General features: G+C 27.7%; 1 protein-coding gene across 1 annotated transcript; it reads left to right on the top strand.

Annotated features, from left to right (window-relative positions):
• Positions 1 to 1,759: 1,759 nt before the first annotated feature.
• Positions 1,760 to 2,602, top strand: LOC126676533 (transcription repressor OFP6). Its single transcript, XM_050370754.2, has one exon. It carries the CDS (start codon positions 1,852 to 1,854, stop codon positions 2,446 to 2,448), a length of 597 nt encoding a protein of 198 aa, XP_050226711.1. The 5' UTR covers positions 1,760 to 1,851; the 3' UTR covers positions 2,449 to 2,602.
• The last annotated feature ends 23,184 nt before the right edge of the window (positions 2,603 to 25,786 follow it).

Here is a 25,786-nt window from a genome sequence, read left to right as displayed (position 1 = left end):
AATTTCAATTTAGTTGCTTCAACTAGTCAGTCGTGTTCAAACTTTAAATTTATTTGATTAATTTATGGTTTAAAATTAGATAATTAAGAACATAGTATGAATCAAAAGAAGTGCAATCAATCAAAATGATATTATTTCTAGAACATATTTTTTAAAAAAGTGGGACAATTAAAGATTGTCAAAGTTTAGCTTCATGCACAATTTAAAAGGTATATCAAGTCATAAAATTAATAAATTTACCTTTCATTCTCTGTTTTTGTCCCACATTTTACTATAAACCTTAATAAATTTTACCTTCAATTCTCCGAATGTCACAACTATTTTGGGGCTGCTATCTTAGATTGCAAATCGTTACTGTGCATTATAATAAATTTAAAATGGCATTTTGTATTTTAATCAGTGAATTGTGCATTTTAAAGCTTAGCGAGATCTTTTTTTTCCTGTCCGATTCTAATTTGTGGATGGCTAATAGACTGAAAAAACCCTGACCTTTATTTTAATTTTCAATTCCACCCCGACCTTGCAATTTTTTCAATTATACTCTATTTTGCATTTTTAGTTTTCAAATCCTTATATTTAAATAAAATTCAAATAAATCCTAAAAATAAAAATAATTTTTTTTTTATTTTTTTTAGTTTCCGGAGGAGGAGGAGCAGCTCTTGGCCTGAGGAGCTGCTCCTCAACGGAGGAGCAGATCGGCTACTCCGTCGAGGAGCTGCCGGAGGAGGAGCAGCTGCTCCTCCTTCGGAAATTTTAAAAAATATTTCTTATTTTTTTTAATTAATTTAAATTTAATTTTGTTTTTTATTTATAGAGAAGATGATTTTTTGGTATAATTTATAATATTAAAGGATTTTTAGGTTTTTTAATAAAAATAAAGGACCTATTTTGAATATTAATCAAATAAAAAGAGTTCAATTTAATACATCAGGGTGCAATTGAAAACTAAAAATACAAAATAGGGTATAATTGAAAAAATTGCTAGGTCGGGGTGGAAATAAAAACTAAAACAAAGATCGGGTTTTTTCAACCATTAGCCTTTGTGGATATTCAATCCATCAGATTTCTTGTTTCCCGTCTCAAGCTCTGATGCTTCTTAAATCTATTTTTATTGAATTCAAAAAAAAGTACACTAAAAATAATTTTCTTTTACTTTACATTGAGCAAGTATATATTTAACTGAATCGTTCAAATTAGTAATTCTAAAATTAGTTTAACTGAATTATTAAAAATATAAAACTGAAATGATTAAATTAGTTAATTGATTTGATTAATTCATTTAAAATTAATAAAATATAATAAACAATAATTTAAAATAAAGTTAATATATGCAATTAATTCAGTTTGATATACAATCACCATGTACTCAATTAGAATGGGACAGAGGGAGAGCTTTTGGTATTAGCCTTTGTTAGACTCCTTTGTGTTATAAAGGGAAAAGAAAATCTTCCTATCTAAAATTCTAATCATTGATTAATTTTTTTACAAGATCATTCCTAAAGTATAAAAAAATCAATTCAAACACTGTAGCAACTACCAAGAAACTACATCATTCATCAACAGCTAGTTTATGAATTACTGCCTGCCTCAATCCCAATATCCATTAACTCAACATTTATTAACTAATTTGACTCCAAATTTTAAATACATTATTCAAGATAAACGGCCAAGATCATCTTGTGAGATCCAAACAATAACAGCCAGTAACACTATCTCACAGTGAAGTAGTGAAGCCTCATTATATAATAACCCAACTAAAACTTTTTATAACGATCCTTCTTCACTGATTCACTCCACAAACAGCTTCTTTCTCTCTCTAAAATCCCATTACTTTCTCTCTCTACTACAACAATGTCATCCAGTAACAAGAAAAAACTCATTCTCAACACTGTCTCAATCAACTTAGGCTGTAACAGCTGCAAGAAACCAAATCTTTCCAACATTTTCAACCCTAAACCTAAACCTAAACACAAAACCAAAACCACCACTACTTATCATAACCACCACCTTTACCATTCTTGCTCCACCTCATCAAACACCACCGCCACCTCCGCTACCTCATTATCTCCGGCCACCGACACGCCACCGCACAAACGCTCGACTGTGCGAGGATTGGGGAGAGTCGGAGGTGAAAGTGTAGCAGTTGAGAAAGATTCTGACGACCCGTATCTTGATTTCCGACATTCAATGCTGCAGATGATATTGGAGAAGGAAATTTACTCTAAAGATGATCTGAAGGAGCTTCTGAACTGTTTCTTGCAGCTGAATTCTCCGTATTATCATGGGATTATTGTTAGAGCTTTTACTGAGATCTGGAACGGTGTGTTCTCGGTGAAAACGTCGTCGTTTAAGGGTACTGGTGGCTCTTGTTCTTCGTCTCCATCGTGCTCGCAGTTGCAGTCAAAGCAGCACTATAACCACCAAAAGTTGCATTATTACTATGGATGATGCTGCTTTAGCTATGTCACGTGACTTCTAAGTTTTTTGTGGTGTTGCACGTGATATCATTATGTTAGTAGCATTTTGTTGTAGTTGTAAGGAGGTTAGTCATTAGTGTGTAATAAAATCTTTATTAATGCAAATGTAGAACTTTTTAGCTTTATGGATACTTTAGTGAATTAAGCTGTTCATATCTTAATATAACCTCTTTATATTTAGACATTAAAATTCTATAAGTAGCTACTAGTACTAGTAATATCTTGATTTATTTAAAAAATTAACCTTGTTATAATTTTATTTTATTATCTTTTTTAAAAAGTTAAAATTGCAAGACAGAAAATTATATTGCCAATCATGTATTATATTTAACACATTATATTTGCACGTTGAGTTCATAGTTAAATAATTTTTAGGAAATAATAGATTTTATTATTAAAAATTAAAATTTGTTTTCTCATCGTTTCATTAGATTAATTAAATATATGTGTTAACATAATATGTATTACTTTACTTTTAATAAATATTAAATTATATTAAAAATAACAATATGATTATAATTAGAGGTTTATTTGATAATCTAAAATTTTAAATAAATTAATTATTTTATACTTCTATGAAATGATAAATCAATTAAAATAATTATATTTTCTTTCATATCTAACACTTCCTTTCATCTCATTTAAGATGAGACATTTTCTTTTTTGCATGTTTCATTTAAGAATTTCTATCACGATTTTAATGTTATTTATATAAAGAAAAATTTGACCCATTTTTTTTAAAAATAACAAATATAATTCTAAATACAATTTACAAAATCATCAATAATTAGAATGAAATGAGCTAAAATAATATTAATCATTGTCTTCTTAATTCATGTATATAAAATTTATATTTCTTCTTAAACAAGAAAGCGGTTGTCGTTTTCCTTATCCCATATCAATTTATTATTTTGCTAAATTAAGTATCAATTTTTCAATGTTAAATATAATAAACATTAAATTTTTTGAATAATAAATTTAATGTTATGTTTGATTGTTGTAACTACCAAAAAATATTGTTTTAAATATTATGTTTGTATATTAACAGTGGTGGATCCAGAAATTTTACATGGTGGAGTCCATATATAATTAATTAAAATATAATTATTATTCTTTTAACTAATTATATTAAAATATAATATTTTTCTATAATTAACTTCGATGAATTATTATTTTCTTAAATATTAGATCACTAAATCGTTAATCACGTATTAAATATATCATTTTAATGTATATTAATAAATAATCATTCAATAGTTGATTACTCGTTTATTTCATAAATTATTCTTTATTAAATTTATTCATAATTTTACATTTTCAATAAGAAATGTTTATATATCGAGTTAAATAATTAAAAATTGATAAAAAAACTAGATTCAGATATAAATTAATCTTATTTTGTACATTATATATATATATATATATATATATATATATATATATATATATATATATATATATATATATCGTTCAATAAAACTTGGAAGAAAAATTGAATAAATATTCATTTAAATTTTAATTGTAGTCAACATAGTAAATTTGTATAAGTATTTAATGTATATTTACAATCTATAAATATAAAACCATTTATGTACTTTAATGAATTTTTTTCTCTAAATATTTATAATTTATAATTTGTGTGTAACAATTTTTATTTTTCAATTTAAAATTTCCCTTTATTTTATATGATACTAATATTATTTGTCTATTTAGATGTCCCTAGGACAACTCTAGGCCTTTAAAAAAAATTAAATTTCTTGCTGCAATCAATAAGATATATGTTAAAATAAATAATGAATAAACGAGTTGGTTAGTAGATTTGATTGTTTGTGGATTAAACACCGATAAAAATTTCAAAGAAATTTTACTTAAATATTCTCTTATTAAACTTATGGGTCTATTTAACAAAAATATATAACAGGTAGTAGTAAAATACTTTTAATGAAAAAAGGGTGTGGTCCATAATTGGAAAACTAACAATTTAATATTTTTAGTAAATTTTTAAATTGAAACCTTAACATTTTGAATCGATTTAAACTTAATTAAATAAATTAAGATAGATATATATATATATATATATATATATAGTGGAAGTTACAACTAAGAACTGTATAGTTTAAAGATTGTTGATTATACGTAATATATGTAAATAAACTTTTAAAATCTATTGATTCAATAACAAGAATTTTAAGTATTGGACATCAAAAGTCATTGATTTAATTCAATACTAATATTTAAAAAAAAATAATCAAACTGTCTCATAAATATAAAAAACGAACATTCAATAAGCATTGTAGGTAATAAGCATAATTGATGGGTATAAAAAGAAATAAAATAGTCTCAAAAACTACCGAAATCATAAAAACGCCATTTTGAAAGTATAGACAATGGAATTCGGCCAAAAGTGATGTAGGTAATAAGCATAATTGATGGGTATCGATCGTTGGCCTGTTTCCAATAAATTTAGGCTTAGGAATCGTCTAAATTAATTGCACATGTCCAATTTTATCATAATTACGAAACCGCCAATACGCCACTTTTTGGTCTCTCTTCTTCATAAATTCAAAATTTGTCTCCGTAACTGCAACCGCATCAACCTAATATAAATTAAATTATTAAAAAAACATAATATAAATTATGAAACGCTATTTAATAAAATTTAGTGATAATTACTATCAAGCACTATGTTTTTTTTTTCAAAGGTAGAGATATATTAAAAATAGCCGGAAGTTAGACAATATATCTATAATTACAAAGATTTAAAACTCTCGCTTTCGCCTCATGAGCTATTTTATAATCCAATTCTCACTTCTCTTGATGTACTTGAAAAAATATTTTTGAAAATGTGATTTTAGATGCCAAATATCTTAACAGGTGCCCCTACTCATTGTCGACCAGCAATTGTTCGAACTAAATCGACTGGGTTACCAGTTTGGCGTCGCCTTCAAACACTACAGATGTTTTTATTGTTACAAGACATTCATATTATATTTAAAGAAAATAATTCAACCGATTTATTTGCCTATTGAATCGATTAAATTATCGATTGAATGTGTTCAATTTTGAACCAATAGCCACTGTAATTCAGTTATTTTAAACACTGGTGATAATGCAACTGTAAAAGAGTGAAGTGAGTGTATAGATTAGAGAAGCAGGCGGTCAAAATCATTGGCAGGGCAGGCTTAAAGATATGCATTGCATTGCGTAGTGCGACTGTTTGCTTTGGGATTTGAAACTTATATTTACTTTTGCCTTGGAAAAGAGTGCATTAGTTTTTTACTTACAACTTTCAAAGATGCTTTCATGCCGTTTTAATCACTTTCTTCTTCTTCCCAACCAAATCTTACTAGTATTTGCTACAATTATTACTATCATCTTTTTACCTTCTCAATGTTCAACATGATTAGGAGTGTGCAAGGTTTTAAGAACAAAAAAAATGAACGAAGGACTATTTCACTCCGGCACAAAATATTAAATAAATCCAAATTCATAAAATTGGTTCATTTTTATCCGAAAAAATTAGATCGGTTTTACTCTTCTAACTGAAAAAGAGAGTGAGATACGAATTTAAAATTAATTAATCTCAATTAATTAGTCTTAATTAAAATTTTAATTAAAATCCTAAATTAAAATCCAAATAAATCGTAATTAATCCTAATTAAAAATAATTAAACCTATTTAACCTTATTAACTATCTACTACTCCCTCCGTCCCATTTTATTTGTCCACTTTCTAATTTCATACATATTAAGAAAACTTTAATTACTAACAATTCTTCCCTTTATACCCTTTTTGATTCTTGAGTAAATTTACAATTACTATATTAGAAAAGAAGTAGTCATTAATTTTTGCATTAAAAATGTAAGGTAGTCAAACATATGTATTTATGGTACACAATATTCTATAAATTATATCCATTTATATTAAGGATAAAAGAGGAACATATGTGTATATAATACAAATGTGACAATCATTTTGGGACATACAAATATAGAATAGTGGACAAATAAAATGGGACGGAGAGAGTATAAAACAGAGAATTACCGACGAAATTTTTAGATGTAACGACGGATTTTAGCCTTTTACCAACGAAAAAATTAATTTACCGACGGATTTCAGCCTTTAGCGACGAAAAAATCCGTTGGTAAAATGCAGTTTTCTAGTATAATCCACCACCACTATCACCTCTTCATTGCCTCACCTTTCCCACCGTATTGTTACACCGCTGTCATTTTCTAGTACTTATTATCATTACCGTCGTCATTTTCATTCAACGTCAATTTTTTCAAAATAAAACTAAAATTCAAATAAATTCAACAAAAAAAAAACTAATGTTCAAACAAATCCTACAACAAAAAAACCAAAATTCAAACAAATCCTACAAAAAAAAATCAAAATTCAAACAAATCAAACAACAAAAAATTTAAGATTCAATTAAATCCAATTTTCTTGCTCGTCGCCTCCATCCCTACTCACCGTCACTTCGAAGATGAAGATGGCTTTTTAGATCTACAGTCACTTCGTCAAGAACAATGAACGAACTGCTGTTGATGGATTAAATACGGAAGGTCTGGTTATGGAGGAATTTGAAGAAGATGAGAAGATTGTTAGTGATGATGTTTTTAGATCGGAAACGGCGAGTGAATGACAAGCAATGGGATTATTCTTATTCTATATGGTCTCAAACAGTAGAGAAGTAGGGAATCATTCTCCCAGTTGTAAAGTTATGAGAAAGTGTTTTATTAATGAATCAATAATGTAACAGTACATGTGTATATATATACACGCTGGGTACAATGTGATAAGGATAAGAATTAGGAAGTTTCATTCTATACAAACTCAATCTATATAATCTCTATCATCTAGAAGTAGTTGCATTGTGATTATCCTTAACACCCCCCGTCAAGCCAATGGTGGGTGAGCTGTGAGGCGAAGCTTGGAAAAGAGTTGCTGAAATTGGCGAACCCCCAATGGCTTGGTGAAGATATCACCAATCTGATCCTTACTTGATAGAAAGTTTATTTTGACATTACCGTTGGGAGACCAGCTCCCAACGGTAAAGTTGGCAGTGTTCCGCATTCCTAGAATGCGGAACACTGCTAATCAGATTATTAAATCTGATTAGCGTGTTCCGCATTCTAAGAATGCGGAACACCTCGTGGTCCGCATTCCTAGAATGCGGACCACATGGGACCAGGCACTCTTTCGGAATTAAATCCGAAAGAGGCACTGATCCGGATTTTTGGGTGCCTTTGAGGCACCCAAATATCAAAAACCCTAGGTAACGTACCTGATGAGGGTGCATGAATATTACTAGATGTCATTCTCTTGTGATAAAATTGGAGAATCTGCATCTACCTGCATGTTAGAATTTTGACAAGGAAATTTTGATTCATCAAATTTAACATGACGAACAATATAGATTTGACCACTAGATAAATCCAAACAACGATGACCAAAGTGAGAAGTAGAGGGACCTAAATATGTACAACATGTGGTGCGAAATTGAAATTTGTTTTTATTATATGGGCGAAGTAGTGGATATACGGCACAACCAAAAATTTTGAGGTCATTATAATTTGGATTTCGGCCATATAATGAAAGAAATGGTGATTTATTATGTAAAGTAGGAGTAGGCATACCATTGATGAGTGATACAGATGTGTCAAATGCGTATGGCCAATATTTAAAATGAAGAGAGCTATGAGCTAGCAAAGTTAGGCATGTATCAACAATGTGGCGAATTTTTCTTTCGGCAGTGCCATTTTGCTCGTGAGTGTAAGGACAAGAAATTCGATGAACAATACCTTGTGAAAGAAAATATTTATTGAGACGCTGATATTCGCCACCCCAATCCGAATGAAATGATTTAAGTTAAGTATTGAATTGCTTTTCAACCATGGATTTGAAGTTAATAAATACATCATATACATCACTTTTATTTTTAAGAAAGAAAATCCATGTAAATCTGGTGAAATCAATAATGAATAAGATAAAATATTTAAAACCAACATTAGAACAAATGGGAGAAGGACCCCAGACATCGGAATAAATAATATCAAGCGGTGCAGTCGAATGGTGTTCAACTAATGCAAGAGGAATTTTTGCTAGTTTACCCATTAAACAAGACTCATAAGGAACATGGGAAATTTTATTAGAAACAGACAAATTATTTTCTTGAAGAATTCGAGAGACAGTGCGTTGTTGTTGATGACCGAGTCTAGAATGCCACATTTGATAGGAGGCCGAATCAGCAAGAAGAGCAGTTGGTGGAGCAACACGTGATGGTGGAAATTGATATGAGCCATGTTCATTGATGCCCCTCAAAAGTTCCTGTTTTGTTTTCAGATTTTTGATAAGAAAGAAAGATGGCCAGAATTTAAAATAACAGTCATTATCAGTGCAAAAATTTTGAACAAAAATTAAGGGCTTCGATATGTGAGGAACATGTAAAGTGTTAGATAGAACAAAATTATGAGAAGGAGAGGAGAAAGTAGAATTGCCATGATGAGAAATAAAGAGACCTTTACCATTACCGATAATTAATTGATCATTACCACCATATTGCTGGGGAAGATGAAGAGCACCAAGATCCGGTGTGATATGAGAGGTGGCACCAGTATCAGCTATCCAAGGTTGAATAGAAGTGACAGGTGGTGATGGAGAAGAATATTGAGCAATATAAGGCTGCTGGTAACCAATGTTAGCCTGTGGAGAAGATGATCTGAATGTGGGAGAGGATGTCTGATTAAACTGTTGGTACCGGCGACGACAAATATTAGCAGTATGATTGTAGTACCCACATATTTGGCATTGAGATCCTTTGCGACGCCGATTTTGCCATGAAGGACGAGCATTATTTGAATGGTTTGATGGTGAAAAGTTATTATTGAACATAGGTCTTGGTGATGAATATGTACGTCGAGGTGGTGTGGGTAAAAGAGGAGGATTATATGCAATATTTGCTATATGGGATTCAGAGGAATAACTTTTGGCTAGGAGTTCATGAGCTACTAATTGGCTATGCAATTCATTGAACGTAACGGGTGTAGTTCGCAAGGTAAGGCCAGAAACAATTTCACGAAATTCAGACCCAACATTACGAAATACAATGGCATTGAATTCAGCCGATTGTAATGGTCTCCCTGCTGCAGCCAACTCATCGGCCAAAGATTTGGCTTTGAGAAGATATTGAGTGATGGAAAGATCATTCTTTTTGAGTTCATTGAGTTCGATATGGAGCTGCAATTGTTTGGTTTGAGAGACGGCTTCGAACGTGTCAGATAATGCAGTCCAGACAGCCTAAGAAGAGTTGAGGCCTACAATATAAGGAAATACTTCCTCAGTTAATGAGGATAGAAGCCATGATAATACAGTTTGATCTTTTCGAAACCATTCTTGATATTCAGGATTATTAATAATAGAAGGGGGAATATCATTAGACATAATAGTTTGTGGAGGTGGCGGTTTGGAACCATTGATGAAACTGGTCAGATTTTGAGAATTAAGTAAAGGCAGCAGCTGTGTTTTCCAAGATAAGAAATTTCTGGAGTTTAGTTTAATAGCGAAATTCAGTTGAGCTGAAGTAAAAGAAGAAGAGGAGGAAGAAGAAGGAAGGGCAATTTGAGTATTTGGAGTTGAAGTCATTATGGCTTTGATACCATGTAAAGTTATGAGAAAGTGTTTTATTAATGAATCAATAATGTAACAGTACATGTGTATATATATACACGCTGGATACAATGTGATAAGGATAAGAATTAGGAAGTTTCATTCTATACAAACTCAATCTATACAATCTCTATCATCTAGAAGTAGTTGCATTGTGATTATCCTTAACACCAGTATCATCTTGGTCGTCCTAACACAGATGATATGAATGATGTACTATAGTATTTTTTTATATCTTCAGTGTCAATCAAAATACTGTACGGATCTTAGTTCAGTCATTAACGCTTAACTTAAATTCTCATAATTCTTACTCTTAGCAGGTAATAATGGGAACTCACATCTTGCTATTATACAAGCATCTATAATAAATTATTTTTCTACCATCTGCAAATATAGATCATATTAATCGAACAATATACATATTTATATGCTTGTTTTTTTTTTTTTTTTAATATTTACATGCTTGTTTGTTTATCATTCTCTTGCTCATATGCTTTTGAGTTATTAAGAACATTTAACATCATCCAACGTAACATATCTTATTAACATACTGTAGTGAGATTTATATAAGCTTCAACTGGATAGTTGAATAATTAATGAAAAGTAAATGTGATAGCAATTATGGGCAGAAACAAGGTAGAGGCAGGGTGTCGACTATTAATTATCTACAGTATTTTTTATAGTATTTTAATTTAAATTTTCCGTTATATTCCTTTTCCAGTCATTATTTTTATATCTCATCTCTTTATTTATTTATTTATTTTCAGTTTTGTCACTAAGTTACTGAATGCAACAAGAGCTACCTCGACAAATTCTTAAAAGTTTAGATCCAAAAATTTGTTTCATATAGATGTAGTTGTTGATGAATTAAAAGGGCCTTGAATGTGGTGTACTTGGATGGGTTAGTCAAATCTAAGGGGCCAAACCAAGGAATCTTAATATGTTAGTGGAAAACAATAATATGGCCCTTACAATTGACACCAACTACTATTTCATCATAACCTAATCTAATTTAGAGTTTTTAATTAGGGATAAAGTTATAAAAATTCACCAATTTTACACGTTTTTTTGTTTTAATCACGTTGTTTAAAATCGTCATTTTCATACACCAACTACCTTTTTTTCAAATTCAACCGTTCAAAATCTGGTAAAAATTGATGATGTGTGATTATCCGATTTATTATGGCATGTCACTATCCGGTTGCATGGCAACTCCCACCGGATTTTTGAATGGTGTATGAATTTGATAAAAATTGATAGTTCGTGTATGAAAATTATGATTTTTAAACGGCGTAATTAAAATAAAAAAATGTTTAAAGTTGGTGAATTTTTATGACCTTAACCCTTTTAATTAACTATACATTTGCTAAGATATGCTAATTTCTAAATAATCCTTCTAAATTCTTCTCATCTTAAAAAGAAGTAGGATTGTGTCTTCTTCTATAGTCAAGTGTTATTTCATCAATAACTTATAAGTTATTTCAACCGATTTTCATAAATTTAATTGTAATCTTTTCAACTTTAAAGCTTATATATAATGCCGATTTATATTTTTATATTACGTATAGAATTATTACTTTTTGTTTTTATTTAAGCGGTAATTAAACCTACTGAATCGTGAATCGACGACACTCACAATAATTCAGACATTGATTTGTTTTTTAAAGCACCACCAATTATAAAATAATGCTTTATTGTTGGACATTATTTCTTTGTTAGGATTACAAATTATATATTGCAACAACAACGAAATTAAATTGAGCTATGAATTAATTAGAAGTATGTTAATCATAACTAGGGCATGACAAGATAGTTCATAAAGAGTCCTTAGTACAAGTTTCTTGATCCACTTACCTTTTTAGTTAGATAACAACTGAAAATGAAGGACAGTTGCATGTGCAAAAACAGAAATTAATTTGATAAAACAAACTTCAAAAGTCATGTCTTGTATAATAAAGATCAGACATAGATTAAAGGTTAAAAAATAGAGAAAATGAGTAATTTAATTAGTTTGATAAATCAAAATTTGACAAGATTTAAAAGGAAGGTCTTTTTTTTGATAACATAAAAGGAAGGTCTTAGATATTATTATTTTGAGCAAATTATTTATTTTAAAGTCTTCCAAGATTAAAAATAGAGAAAATGAGTAATTTAATTATTTTGATAAATCAAAAATTGACAAGATTTAAAAGGGAGGTCTTAGATATTATTATTTTGAGCAGATTATTTATTTTAAAGTCTTCCACGTATGTATTCACATTTTGATCTCTTTTATTTAAAAATCGAACGATTTGTTCTTTCATTTTTGTTTCCGTCAACGATTTAATATTTCCGTCTATTTTTTGTGTTAGTCAACTGAATTAGAGGACTAAATCAAAAAAAAATTATTAAAAAAACCGGCTTAAATGCACTAAAAATCACCAACTTTTGCGTGTTTTTGGCATTTAACATAATCTTTTAATTTTGACAAAAAAAGTACATGAACTTTTAAAATTTTGCAATTAAAGACCGGCACAGTTTTGAATGTAAAATAAAACTATTTTCCAAAGAAAAACATACGTGGTCTTAATTGCAAAAAATTGGAAAGTTCATGTTAAATATGCCAAAATTAAAAGATTATGTTAAATACCAAAAACACGCGAAAGTTCATTTAAGCCAAAACAATTTGCTACCCCACTATTGTTTTTGTATACGATTTCGTTCATCAAAGTTTGAAACTAATTTAACCATAAATTCTTTAACTTGGTTAACTAACACCAAAAATAGACGGACAAACTAAATTGTTGACAAAATCAATAGTGAGGGACCACATTGTTTGATTTTCAAATAAGAGGGGACAAAGTGTGAATTATGACAAATATTAGGAGCTTTAAGATAATGTGCTCTATTATTTTTTACATGGTCAATTAATTAAAAATATATAAGAAAATTACTCTAAGGCCCCTCACGTTTGTCATAATTCACAGTTTGGTACCCCTTGTTTAAAAATCAACGATTTGGTACCTCAGTTTTAATTTTGTAAACTATAAAGCCCTTCTTTTAAATATAGGTACTAAATCGTTAATGTAATGAAATGTGAGGTACCAAATTGTTTGAAAATGAAGTACCAAATAATTTACATAATTGAAATTGAGGTACCATATCGTTTCAAAGTAAAATTCAAATTATTAGGGAACTAACAGAAAGGTCTTATAGTTTACAAATCAAAACTGAGATACCAAATCGTTTGATTTTTAAATAAGGGGTATCAAACTGAGAATTATAACAAACATGAGGGGTGTTAAAGTAATTTGTTCATATATATATTTATTGTAATTGACAATGTACCCCATAACTTTAAAATCTGCCCCTAAAAAGGAAGGGATACCCACTAAAATTATGTTCCTAATGTTTTCTTTTATTGCTTCACTATCAAGAAGTCCTACTCTATTAGGTCTAAATCTTGAGGAACATATGTGACCAATCTAAGAAACTTGAATAGTATCCGAAAAAAGTACTAAGTAGTTAAATTAAGGGGTCATATGGAGATTAGATGTGACACACCGCACTAAAATCACAATAAAGCAAGTAAAGTGAAAACATCAAATTAGTGAAATAAAATGAAAAATGGAATAACACCCTCATTTAGTATATTAAAAATAAATAACTAAAGAAAAAAAAATCAAAATATCTTACCTACTCTATTTGTCATTTTCTCATCTTACTATATAAAATATTTTTTTCACTACAAAAAATGTAGTATTTGGCAACAACAATTTTTACGGCGAATTTTTTTTGTTGCTAAAAAACATTTGGCAGCAATAATTTTAAAAATTGCTGTCATTAGTTAGTTATTAGCAGCATTTCACAAAAACTTTTATTGCCAATAACTTAAGACAACATTTTATTAGTAGCAACATGTCACAATTTTTTTTTGTTATATGTTAATGATAACAATTTTAGCATTATTAGCAGCAAAAATATTTGCTGCTAATTATAGTATTTTTTGTAGTGTTAATCAGTGACATGTGTTATGCATCAATGTTAAAAATTAGTTGAAATAATATTTTAAAAAAATTAATAACAAAAGACAGGGTTCAGAATGTACGGCGAGGCTACACTCTCATGTACTCTTTAAAATATTTATAAAAATAAACATTTTAAAAATAAATAATTAATGAGATAATTTTTTTATAAATATACACTAATTACTTCACTATAGATCCGTCAACACAAGCAGTTATTTTTACAAATGATGGTACAATTATATTAAAAAAATTAGGTATCGAATTTCACATTCGCCATCAGACTAAGAAGTCATTAATTATTATTTAATATTTTGCTATTCATTTGTAAAACTTTAAATTATGACCTGATATAAAAAGATAAGAGTTTAATTGATTTAAAATAAATATTACTCCCATAGTTCATAAAAATATATATTTCTGTTAACTTATACAAATATTAAAAATAATAATTTATTTAATTAAAACTATACTAATCATCTATAATATTTTGATTAAATAACTATTATATTCATCTTAAAAAAATAATTCATAAAATACATGTAAACTTATCTTTAAAATAATAAAATATTAAATAAAATATGTGTTTTTATAAAATAAAATAAATAATCAACATCCTTTATTTAAAATCGATGTAGATTATAAGAGATGTCTCAATATCAATAAAATACTTTCTCTTATAAAAAATTATTACATAAAAAAATTAGATAAACAATGCATAATATATACTTACCGAAAATATAAATTTTGAAAGCAATTAAGTTTAAGCGACAAGTCTATATATATATATATATATATATATATATATATATATATATATATATATATATATATATATATATATATATATATATATATATATATATATATATATATTTGAAATCAAGTCTATATTTAATGCACAACCTATTATATTTTAAAAAAAAAATTAAAATTTCAAGGTTGGAGTATAAAATCAAAAATAAATAATACTTATTAAGCATAATAATTAAGAACAAATATTTTTTATTTTTTATTTTTAAATAATAAAATCAAAAATAAATAATATTTTTTATTTTTTATTTTTAAATAATAAAATATTATTTTATTTTAATTAAAATTATGGATTACTGTCAAAGTAATTAAATTTTAGTTAATTTGATATTTTATTATAAATTAAAAAAGCTAGTATAATCTTTTTCTGATGTTTTGTTTTGATCCAACGATATTTCTAAAGTTTTTTGAACTTTAGAGTTTATTTTTTTATAAAAAAATACGATATAATTTAATTGAACAAAGGGTCAACGCGCCCCCTAAACTTGTGTCACGGGGTCATCTAACTCAATTTATATTTTTTTGAGCAACTAACCCCAAAACTCTTTATTTTCGGGTCAAGTAACCCCATAATTATATTTACAAAATGCGTAAAATACAAATCGGAGGTGAGGGATGCAAAAAAGTAATTAGATACTTCTCTAATTATTGCGATATAATTATCCTAAATCTGTTTTTTAAAATAAAAATATAAATTATGGGGTTATTTGACCCAAAAATGAAGAGTTTTGGGGTTAGTTGCTCAAAAAAATATAAATCGAGCTAGATGACCCCGTATTACAAGTTTAGGGGGGAGCGTTGACCCTTTGTTCTAATTTAATTCGTGATAATCTCTAAATATTGGGTTATTTTTGTAATTTGTGCTATTAAAGATTTTTTATTTTAATATAAAACTCTATGTTTTTTTTTAACGGATGGAGAAAAAATTAGAACAGAGATTTGTTTTGATTTATTAATTAAATTAATTTTCAGAAACAACAATGGATTGGTGGGTCTAGTTGGTACTTTGAGAAATAGTTAGGCCCATAAATGTTTTACAACTTTTGCATTTTGAGTATTTTCATGGTCATTGGGTGGGCTCACAATGTCATAAATGGCTACATTTAACTCTATCTGCAATCCAACAAGTCATGTCCTCGATTTCATTCATCATTACATCTAACCCTTAATCAAACGCAATGTACAATGGCAGGAAAAAGAATAGTTACTGAAACAAAAATAAAATTTAAGCAGCTAATTAATATTTTAAAAATTAAACCGATAATCAATTACTGTGGCTATAGTTTAATCGATTTAGCCATCAATTAAACTGCTACATATCTATATATAATATGAATATACTTTTTTGATATAATTGGAGAAGGAGAGCGCTTGTGGGAGGAATTGAACTCACAATCTTGATAATTTGCTGTCCAGCATTTATATTATTTGAGTTCCGGCTCATTAGATATGAGTATACTTTGTATAATGAAATTTTTATATTTTAAATAAAATATTATGAATTTATTTTTTCCAAACACGATAAATATTATGGAGCGGAAAGAACAATATATATCAGATGGATTGAATTGGCCGGTACGGGTCTGGAGTGCAGTTAATAGAAAGAAGAGTGAAAGCAATGAGAAAATGACTTAACTTAGATCATCATTGCTCTCTTGTTTCGTCACAAATCTAATGGAAATTGACTACTCTCTCACTCACTCATTATCATTTGTCAATTTCTTTTCTAATCGCAGAACTTCAGTAGTATCATAATTAATACATCTGAGCTGAGTGAGTCTACTTAAGTTGCTAGATTTATTTTAAGATTTGCTCATTAATTAAATGTTTATGATTCATAAAGTCTGTCATGTTTTTCGAGAAGGGTTTTATTTCTATTCATAAATTAGTACCACTTTTAGAAATCCATTTGATTATAATGGACTAGTTTCATTTGGAGGAAGTTGGTCATGATTCATTTTTAGTTCACCTTTCATTAAGTGATTTGGATAATAGACACTCAAAGTATTTAAACTATATAATATTTTATTTTGGTTATCGAACTTTTTTTTTGTTTGCTGAACTTTAAAATAATTTCAATGTAAGTTTTTCGACTAGAATGGTAACATGGCATCCGGATTTTAACACTTGGCAATTGTTTTTTTCTTGTATTTTCATAAGAACTTATCACTTGTGCATAATTTCAATTCAATAATGAGTTTTTTTAATTAAATTATGCAAAAAAAATTAAATTTCAGATGCAATTAAAATTTGATAACCAAATTAAAAAAAAGAACAAATTAAAAAAATTAAAGTTTAATAATTAAAATCAAAAAAATCAAAATCTAATCATCAAAATAATATATTCTAATAATTTGCATACTCTCAATATCTGTTATTCTATTTAGTGATATCAATACAACGATAGATTTTAAATAGGATTGTACGAATTATAGATAGAATTTGGGATAGCCATGAACCGGTTAACTGGTGCATGAGCGTTATTACAAATCGATCTATAATTTATGGTTTTTAAAATTTAAAACGGTTAACTATTTAACTGGTTAACCATTTAGAACGGTTGAATAAAATTTTGGGTGTATTCTATTACGAAACTACAATTTTGTTCAATTTCTTTAATAGATAAAAATAGAAAATAGAAAAATTGTTATATATATATATATATAAATTACTTATAAACCAGTAATCGGTTAACCACGGTTTTTCAAACTTGAAATCCTAAACCATTAACCATAAATGTTTTAGAATATCAAACTAAAATCTCAACTCTTAGATCGATTGACTATATTTTTGTTTTGATTTTTCGATTTATATTCGATTAATCAGTTTGATCAATTTTTTTTCCATCCTACATATAGTGCTAGATTTTTTTTCTAGTGTCTTAGTTAGGTTAGATCTAATCTAATGTAATTTAAGATTTGTATTTCTCTACCGATCGAAATAGAGATGCGAGTTTTGAGGTCAAGGAAGTTGGATCTCTGTAATCAACGCTACTATCCTCGTCAAAGATCATTACAAACAGTTGAGTCTCGGTGAATTGCTGGTTTTTCTACCCCTAGTGGATCCTTATTTGGACCTCACAACGAGTATGGTTCATTTGTTTGTTTAGCTGAGTTGTGAAATTTCAATGTTTGTCCTTCATGTGAAATATTTCCCTGTAATTTCTGTATTTCGTATTTCCTTCTTTTTGGGACTGTATTGTACGTTTTGCCTAGTATTAATGAAATCCTCATTATGTTTAAAAAAATAAAAATATAAATGACATATTTTAATCTTTTTCAAAGTTACAAACCTTCATTTTTTTGAAAGATAAATTGAAACTGCTAAGTGGAAAATATATAAGATGAAATCGGTAATTTTAAAAATTTAAAATATAAACAAATAAAGTCAAAAAGTTGAAGTATTTTTAGATAATTAGACCAAAACAAAATTGTGTGTGATTTTCAAGTTTATTTAGTTGTTTATGTTAATATATTAGCAACTTTTCAGTTGAAGAAACACTCTCAAAATTTTAAAAAAGAAACACTCTCAACAACTAAATTGGAAGACAATAAAACGTGAGAATGTGGTTGCCTTTGTGTCAACTTAAGTTTTAGTATTGTTCTACAAAGATCAGACATTGATTAAAGATCTAAAATATTAGTAACAAAGATAAGAATATACTTTAATATATTTTTTTTTCTTTTCAAAAGATACTTTAATTGAAAAGCAAATAGGCCAAATCCTATAAACTTGAACTGGCCTTTGATAGACTACTCAACTTTTGCCCTGTGAACATATATTGATTTGGTGAATCAAATAAGAGAGTGAGAGATGAAGGGACAAAATTGAAAACAATTAAATCATTTATGTGTCCATAAATTAGAATACTACCCCATTTGTTTCTCAAAAGTGATGCCCTAAATTGTCAATCCGGGTCCTTTTCCCACCTTTACTTTTCCTTTTTCAATATGTAGACATTTTAGATAAAATATCATTTGAGTCCAACTAATATTGGGTCCTCAATTTCATCAAAAAACGGTATTGGGTCCCTTAACTTAAGAAGCTTTGAGAAGTTGTCTTATATAGGAAACATATGGAAGAGGATTTTTAAAAAGCTCATGCGCTAGTAGCTCGGCACGTTAGAGTAGAGGTCGCAATTTTAAACACGATAAAAATAAATGATATTATTTAAAACAAATTTGAATTTAATATTAATACATATCTATTATAAAATGACTAAACCGTTTACGACATTGATTAATTTTGTGTTCAAACGGATAGAACACGTCTAATTATTTTTAACACGATTAAACACACTTAAATATTATTTGCTTAAGTATTAACACATAGTTAAATTATAACTATATTTTTATATTTTTTGTATATTGACTATAATTTAATTTATTTTAAATAAATATTAAAAATGGTCTATTTATTTTATATAAAAATTTAATTACTTAAATAAAAGAGTCTAAATGTGTCATTTAAAGATATTAACCCAATAAAATATTTAATTAAATTTGTTTTTATGTTATATAAACATGTATTATAGGCGTGTCATGTTTGTATTTTAAATTCCTTTTTTGATAATGTTTGTATTTTGTATATGTTTTCATATCTAGACTTATTTAGACATACACAATATATTTATAACTTGCAGACATAAATTTTCATTTAGATTTGACTCTTGATTAAGTTAATGTTTGGTTCAATTATAATGTAAAATTCATTTCATTTTTAAATGAATTTTATTTGAAATTCAAATGAAAATGAATTTCTGTGATAACGAATCTTAAAAATGAAATTCATTCATATGAAATGAAATGAATTTAATACTGTGTTTGGTGTAAATTCATATTTAAAATTTAAAGATTTCGTTTTATTGAAAATATTCTTATTAATTACTATTTATTTATATTTTTCTTTAAATTTTACATAATCAAAAAATTTAAACAACAAAATTGTCGGTTCAGTTGAATTCGGGTTTTTTAAAAATCAAAACCAGAAATAAAAAAATTGGAAACCGAAATTGAGCCGGACGTAAAAAACTTTAAAATTGAACTGAAAATCAAGTTTTTAAAATTTTGTTCATTTAGGTTAAAAACAACAAAATAAAATGATATCAAAAAAATTTGTGAAGAAAGGTAAATTGGTCGATTTAGTTAGTTTCAATATTCAAAATTCAAAACCGAAAAAGAAAAAAAGACAGAAAATCAAAATCAAATCGACAAATAAAAAATCGAACCGATTTTTTAAAACATTTTAGATAGTTCGGTTACAAAAATAAAAAACATCATATATTCGGTTATTCAGTTGGTTTGATTAATTTTGGTTTTCATAAATTCTATACCGAATCCGAAAAAAACAATTTCGAAAAAATGAACTGATCTCTGTTTTTAACCGAACCGATTAAAAGTTATTAGTTTGGTCAGCTAAATCGGTCGGCTCAAAATTTTGATCACGCCTAGTTTGGATATTTTAAATCTCAAATAAAACTAAAAACCAGAATCATTAACTTTTTAAAATTAAATTGATTGAAATCAAATTTATCACGAAACCAACATAAAATCATCAGTTCGCTTAGTTTATTCAGTTGATCGAATATTTTTCTCACTCTAAATTTTATGCCTAAATTTTGCTTTCTAAAATAGATTTCTCTCTCTAGAATTTTAAAGTGTAACCTCTTTAAACTTTGTGATTAAATAACAAATTTTTCTTCATTCTAAAATTTATGAATATGCAGTATGATGTAAATTTAAAGTTATATCTAAATTTAACATGCTTTTTAATTAAAAAAAAATATCATAAAAAATATTTTATTTTTTAAAATTCATTTATAAATTCCATTGATTTCGGTAGAATTTCAAATAAAGATAATCAATTCTATGGAATTATTATATATAGATCTAAATGAATTCGATTAGCAAATCAAACACACATATAGTGTTATAAAAATTCAATTGGATTCTATGAGAATTGTAGAATTCATTTGAAGTACACACCCCAAAAGTCAATCTAGTGATTATAATGGGAGTATGTATAATAATAACATTTTATACTCCCACTAATTAAAGCTTCTAATTTTTATTTAGAATGGAGTTTTACTTGTACATGCGCCGAACTTAGGTAATTTTACAGTTTTGACTTGTAAGTCTAAAAATTGGGTCAAAGTCTAATATCTGTTGCCCGATCTCGATCTGTATATTAGATTTGTATAAATTCAGACCGGACATAAAAAAAAGGCTATATTAAGTTGATTTAAATACATAAAAAATTACAAACTTTTGCATTTTGGTAATTAACATGATTTTTTAATTTTAGCATATAAATACATGAACTTTAAAAATTTTACAATAATAACACCGACACCGTTTTAGGTGTAAAACAGCGCCGTTTTGATGTAAAATGGTACCATTTTAAATGAAAAAACACAAATGTGATACATAATTACAAAATTGGAAAGTTCATGTCGAATATGCTAAAATTAGAAGTTCATATTAAATATCAAAAACACGCGGAAGTTAGTGGTTTTTGATGCACTAAACCTATTAAATTTAATTAAAATTTGAAAGTTAAAACTGCACAAAGAGCTAAGATGAATTCAGATTTAGGCTGAGCTCGATGAGAAGTAAATTATAAATAGTCAAGTCCAGTTTAAGCAAGTCACTCGTAGACGGTCCGAACTATCCATCGAAATTAGCAGTTCTAGATGGGATGTAAAAAATTGAGTTTTATTCGGGCTTTAACATTTGGGCTTTTGGGTTCAAGAAAACTGGATAATTGTTTGTGGACTGAGTGACTATTTTGAAGCCCATATCTTTAAAGCATGCTTTTATTTTTAATTTTGCTAAAGATAAAACTTATTGAATAAAATTTAAGTAGAAACATAAAAGTCATCTAATAAGATTTGATATATAATATATAAATTTTAATCCGATAAATAAATATGAAATAATAAAAAATATAATAAAATATAATCGAGACGAGACATATCAAGTTGTGATTTCTTGTTGAAGGTGTTATCTTGTTCTACAACGATGAATAGAATTTTAATAATGCAAATCAAATCGTGATTTCCATAAAATTTATTTTAATTTCTAAAAAATGATATAAAAAATTAATATAAAACTCCTTAAAAAATAAAACATAACTTTTAAAAAAAAACATTTCAAAATATACAACTTATATTTATCAAAAAACAATATACAACTTATAAAATAAAATATAAAGAGAACCGAATCATCTGTTTTTAAATCAAATAAAATTATTGTTTAGTTTAAAAAAAATAACTAAACAACATATACTGTTCGACTAATTTTTTTTTCATCCCACTTTAATGAATGTTCACTCTCCCTTAAATATGTATATTTAAGGGAGAGTGAACAGTGGTAGATTGATTAAAGTGGGATGAAAGAAATTCGTATTCGAACGATATGTTGTTCATATCGTATAACATACAATATTCATTTATCCAAAAAAAATATACAATATTCTAATCACAGCTAGCTTCCAATCTACGGTGAGACTGCATTCAGATGTTATGTATCATCAACATTTTTTTCGGATCTGGTACACCATAAAACACTCAAGTTGACTCAAATACTAATTATAACAATTTAAATTCAACGAATCTAGATTTACTTAAAAAAAATTAGGAGAAACACTTCATCTTTAAAAATATTTGTAATTTCAATTTCAAAACAAAGTTAACAATAAAATATGTGTTTTAAATGTATATTCTAAAACATATTTTAATTACTCTTTAACCTCATTAATTCATATCAAATACTTCTTTTTGTGATGAGAGAACCCCCAACGGAGCCCGAAAACCTTTTAGGGATGGAGCCCGACCATCTGGATAAACCCTCGGGGATACTAGACTCAGCATCCTATAGATCGGACCTCCCACTTAATATAGGTCTTTTAACAACTCATCTACAAATGCTTTTAATAAGTCTCATTTTGTGGGATATGAGATCCAACTTGTGATATGCTATTAGTCCTATGCTTAGTGTCCACACTTGTGGCCGATAGAACCGACATATGGTGGGTTTAAATATTCTTTGTCCTTCTAATAATTATCTCCTTACTTTGTTTTTTTTATTTCACGTCGTTCTTCTTCCGCTGTTCCTCAGAAATTCTAATTTTGCTTAATAATTATTTGCTTGATAATGAAGCTTTTCCTCGGCCTTTAGAGCTAGTTTTTCCTTCTCCTGATATAAAAGAATTGCTCTAGAATTTATTTGTACAATTTTTTTCTCTCTCTTTGTTTCTTCTTAATTGTTCTTTCGAAAAAAAACTTGCTATTGATTGTCGAAAAAAATTGTGATTTTTAGATATTTACATAAAAAAATGATTTTCTATAAAAAAAACAGTGTTTTGATAAGAAAAAAAACGTTATATTTATTTTATTATCACAACGGTATCATAATATTATCATAACGATATCATAATATTAGGTTACACAACCATTATGATAATATTTCGATAAAATTAATAATAAAGTATATAAAATAATTTTACATTATATGATTAGGATAATAATATGATACAGTTTTAAAAATATTATGATAATATTGTGATAAAGGTTATGATAAAATACATAAATTAATTTGGCATTATACGATTATATGAATATTATGATACAATTATGATAATATTATGATGAAGATTATAATATTGTTATGAAATACTATTATTTAATTATGTAAAGTAAAATTATGCAAAAATTATGATAAAACTATAATAATAGTATGATAATATTATTGATTTATGACAAAGTTATGATAAAGTACGTAAAATAATTTTATATACTCCCTCTGTCCCACAAAAATAGGCCACCTTTCTATTTTTGGCGTCCCAAATTATAGGTCACCTTCTAAATTTGGTAAGCAACTTAAAAACTCAAAGTCTTATATACCCCTAATAAATATGTCTAGTTATCCTCAAATGAATTAATGACTTCATTCCAATACAAAACTCACCAATAAATAAATTAATCATTAATATATTATTTATATATCTAAATATTATACAAGGATAAAATTGTAACCCCGTAAAATTTCGATATTTAATTTTATAAGTTACAGATTTTTTTTCGGTTTGGTGGTTCGATTTGTGGTTTGATCTTTGGTTCGGTTTTTTTTTGGTCCGGGTTTTGATTCCCTTACTTTTGGTTCAACCAAAATGGTTGAACCATCAGTATTGATCCAGGTCTCAAAAGAGACCTGATCAATACGTAGTGTCTCGTTCGAGACTTGAAAGTCTCGAACGAGACGTTCCTTTTTCTTTTGGCAGCGGGGAAGGGTACTTTGGGCAACTTTCTAACCTAATTGCAGCGTATTAAACTCTAATTTTCCTAACCCTAATTCATCACCACACTTCATACAAACCCTAGCCTCTTTAATTACTCAATTTCGCTGAGAATTCATTCCGAAATCATCAACCAAAGTTAAGTGAAAAAATCCTTGGTAAGTTTTAATTTGAATTCAGTTTTGATCAATAAACGACGTCTCCGTTCATCACTGATTTCTCTATCGTTTCTGAGCCGAAATAGGTTCCGTTTCCTTCCAGAGATAGAAGACTCACGTATCTACAAATCCCAATTTTTGTTTCGTAAAACGGTACGTTATTTCTCCCGTTTTAGCTGTTGCCGTTTCATCGATTTTGTGAAAATTCTGTTTTGGATTCAATAGCGACAGTTTACTAATTTGATTCGTTCGTAGCCGTTTCTAGATCGATTTCAGTTCCGTTTCCTCCCAGTGGTAGTAGACTCATTCCCCTTCGACTTTGCTCTTCGTTTTTTGCCAAACGGTACGTAAATCAACCCGTTTTAGTCGCCGCCGTCTCATCGTTTTTACATGTTATTTGTTTCTACTTACGTGAATGTTTCTGCCATTTGATGAGGATTGCTTACATGAGTTTCTACTGTGTTATGACTATTATTTCATGATTTAATGATCTGTAAATGGTTTGGTATGGTTACTAGCTTGTCGTTTTGATTTCTCATTAATTAAAATTTCGGTTGTTCTTGAACTCTTTTGTTGTTCTGGGAATTTGATTACTGTGTGTCTTTGGGAGATTGATTGTTGATTAGCTTGGGTTACGGAAATCTTCAAGTTGTTGAGGTTTATAGTTAAGCAATGTGAGATTGTGTAAATTTGTTAAAAAGCCATGAAAAAATTGATTGTTATGGTTGCAAATTATCAAATTCGGTTTCTGCAACTATGAATGTGTTAATTGAGTTTGTAAGCTTGAGGGTGATGATGTGTCTTTTGGTGATTGGAAGAATTGTTTCCTTTTTGGCTAATGGGTGGTTTTGATCATTAAGTTTTTGTGACAAAAATATAATGGTTCCTAAACTTATCTTTTAACTATTTGATATTGACTTTTGATTTCAAATTACGAAATTGGTTTTGACTTATTAATTAACGTTTTAAATAATATTATTATTTATATTTGAAATTTACTTCGGGCATTAATATTTTAAGTTTAAACTAAATATTAATTTTATAATAGTTTATACTTAAATATTATATATTGACTATACTAAATAAGTTTTGGGGATTTTATTTAACTTGAAAGTTTGTCAAATTGATTATATTATTTTAGGCATAAAAATAATATTTGAATATTTAAAAAAATTAATTAATAATTGTGATTAATTATTAATTAATCGATAATTTAAGATTTTGATTTAGAATGCCTTTGAGATTAAAGTCATATTTTTACCTTATTTTGTTATTTAGTTAATTGAGATATTTGCCGGTAATAATTAATTACTTGGGTTTCAAGCTATTGAGTTCTATTTTTATATTAATTAATATTTTATTTAATATT

The sequence above is a fragment of the Mercurialis annua genome, linkage group LG4, assembly GCF_937616625.2.
Source record: "Mercurialis annua linkage group LG4, ddMerAnnu1.2, whole genome shotgun sequence".
NCBI lineage: Eukaryota > Viridiplantae > Streptophyta > Magnoliopsida > Malpighiales > Euphorbiaceae > Mercurialis > Mercurialis annua.
The sequence above is the reverse complement of the archived record's forward strand: the minus strand, read 5'-3'. Positions and strand labels throughout refer to the sequence as shown.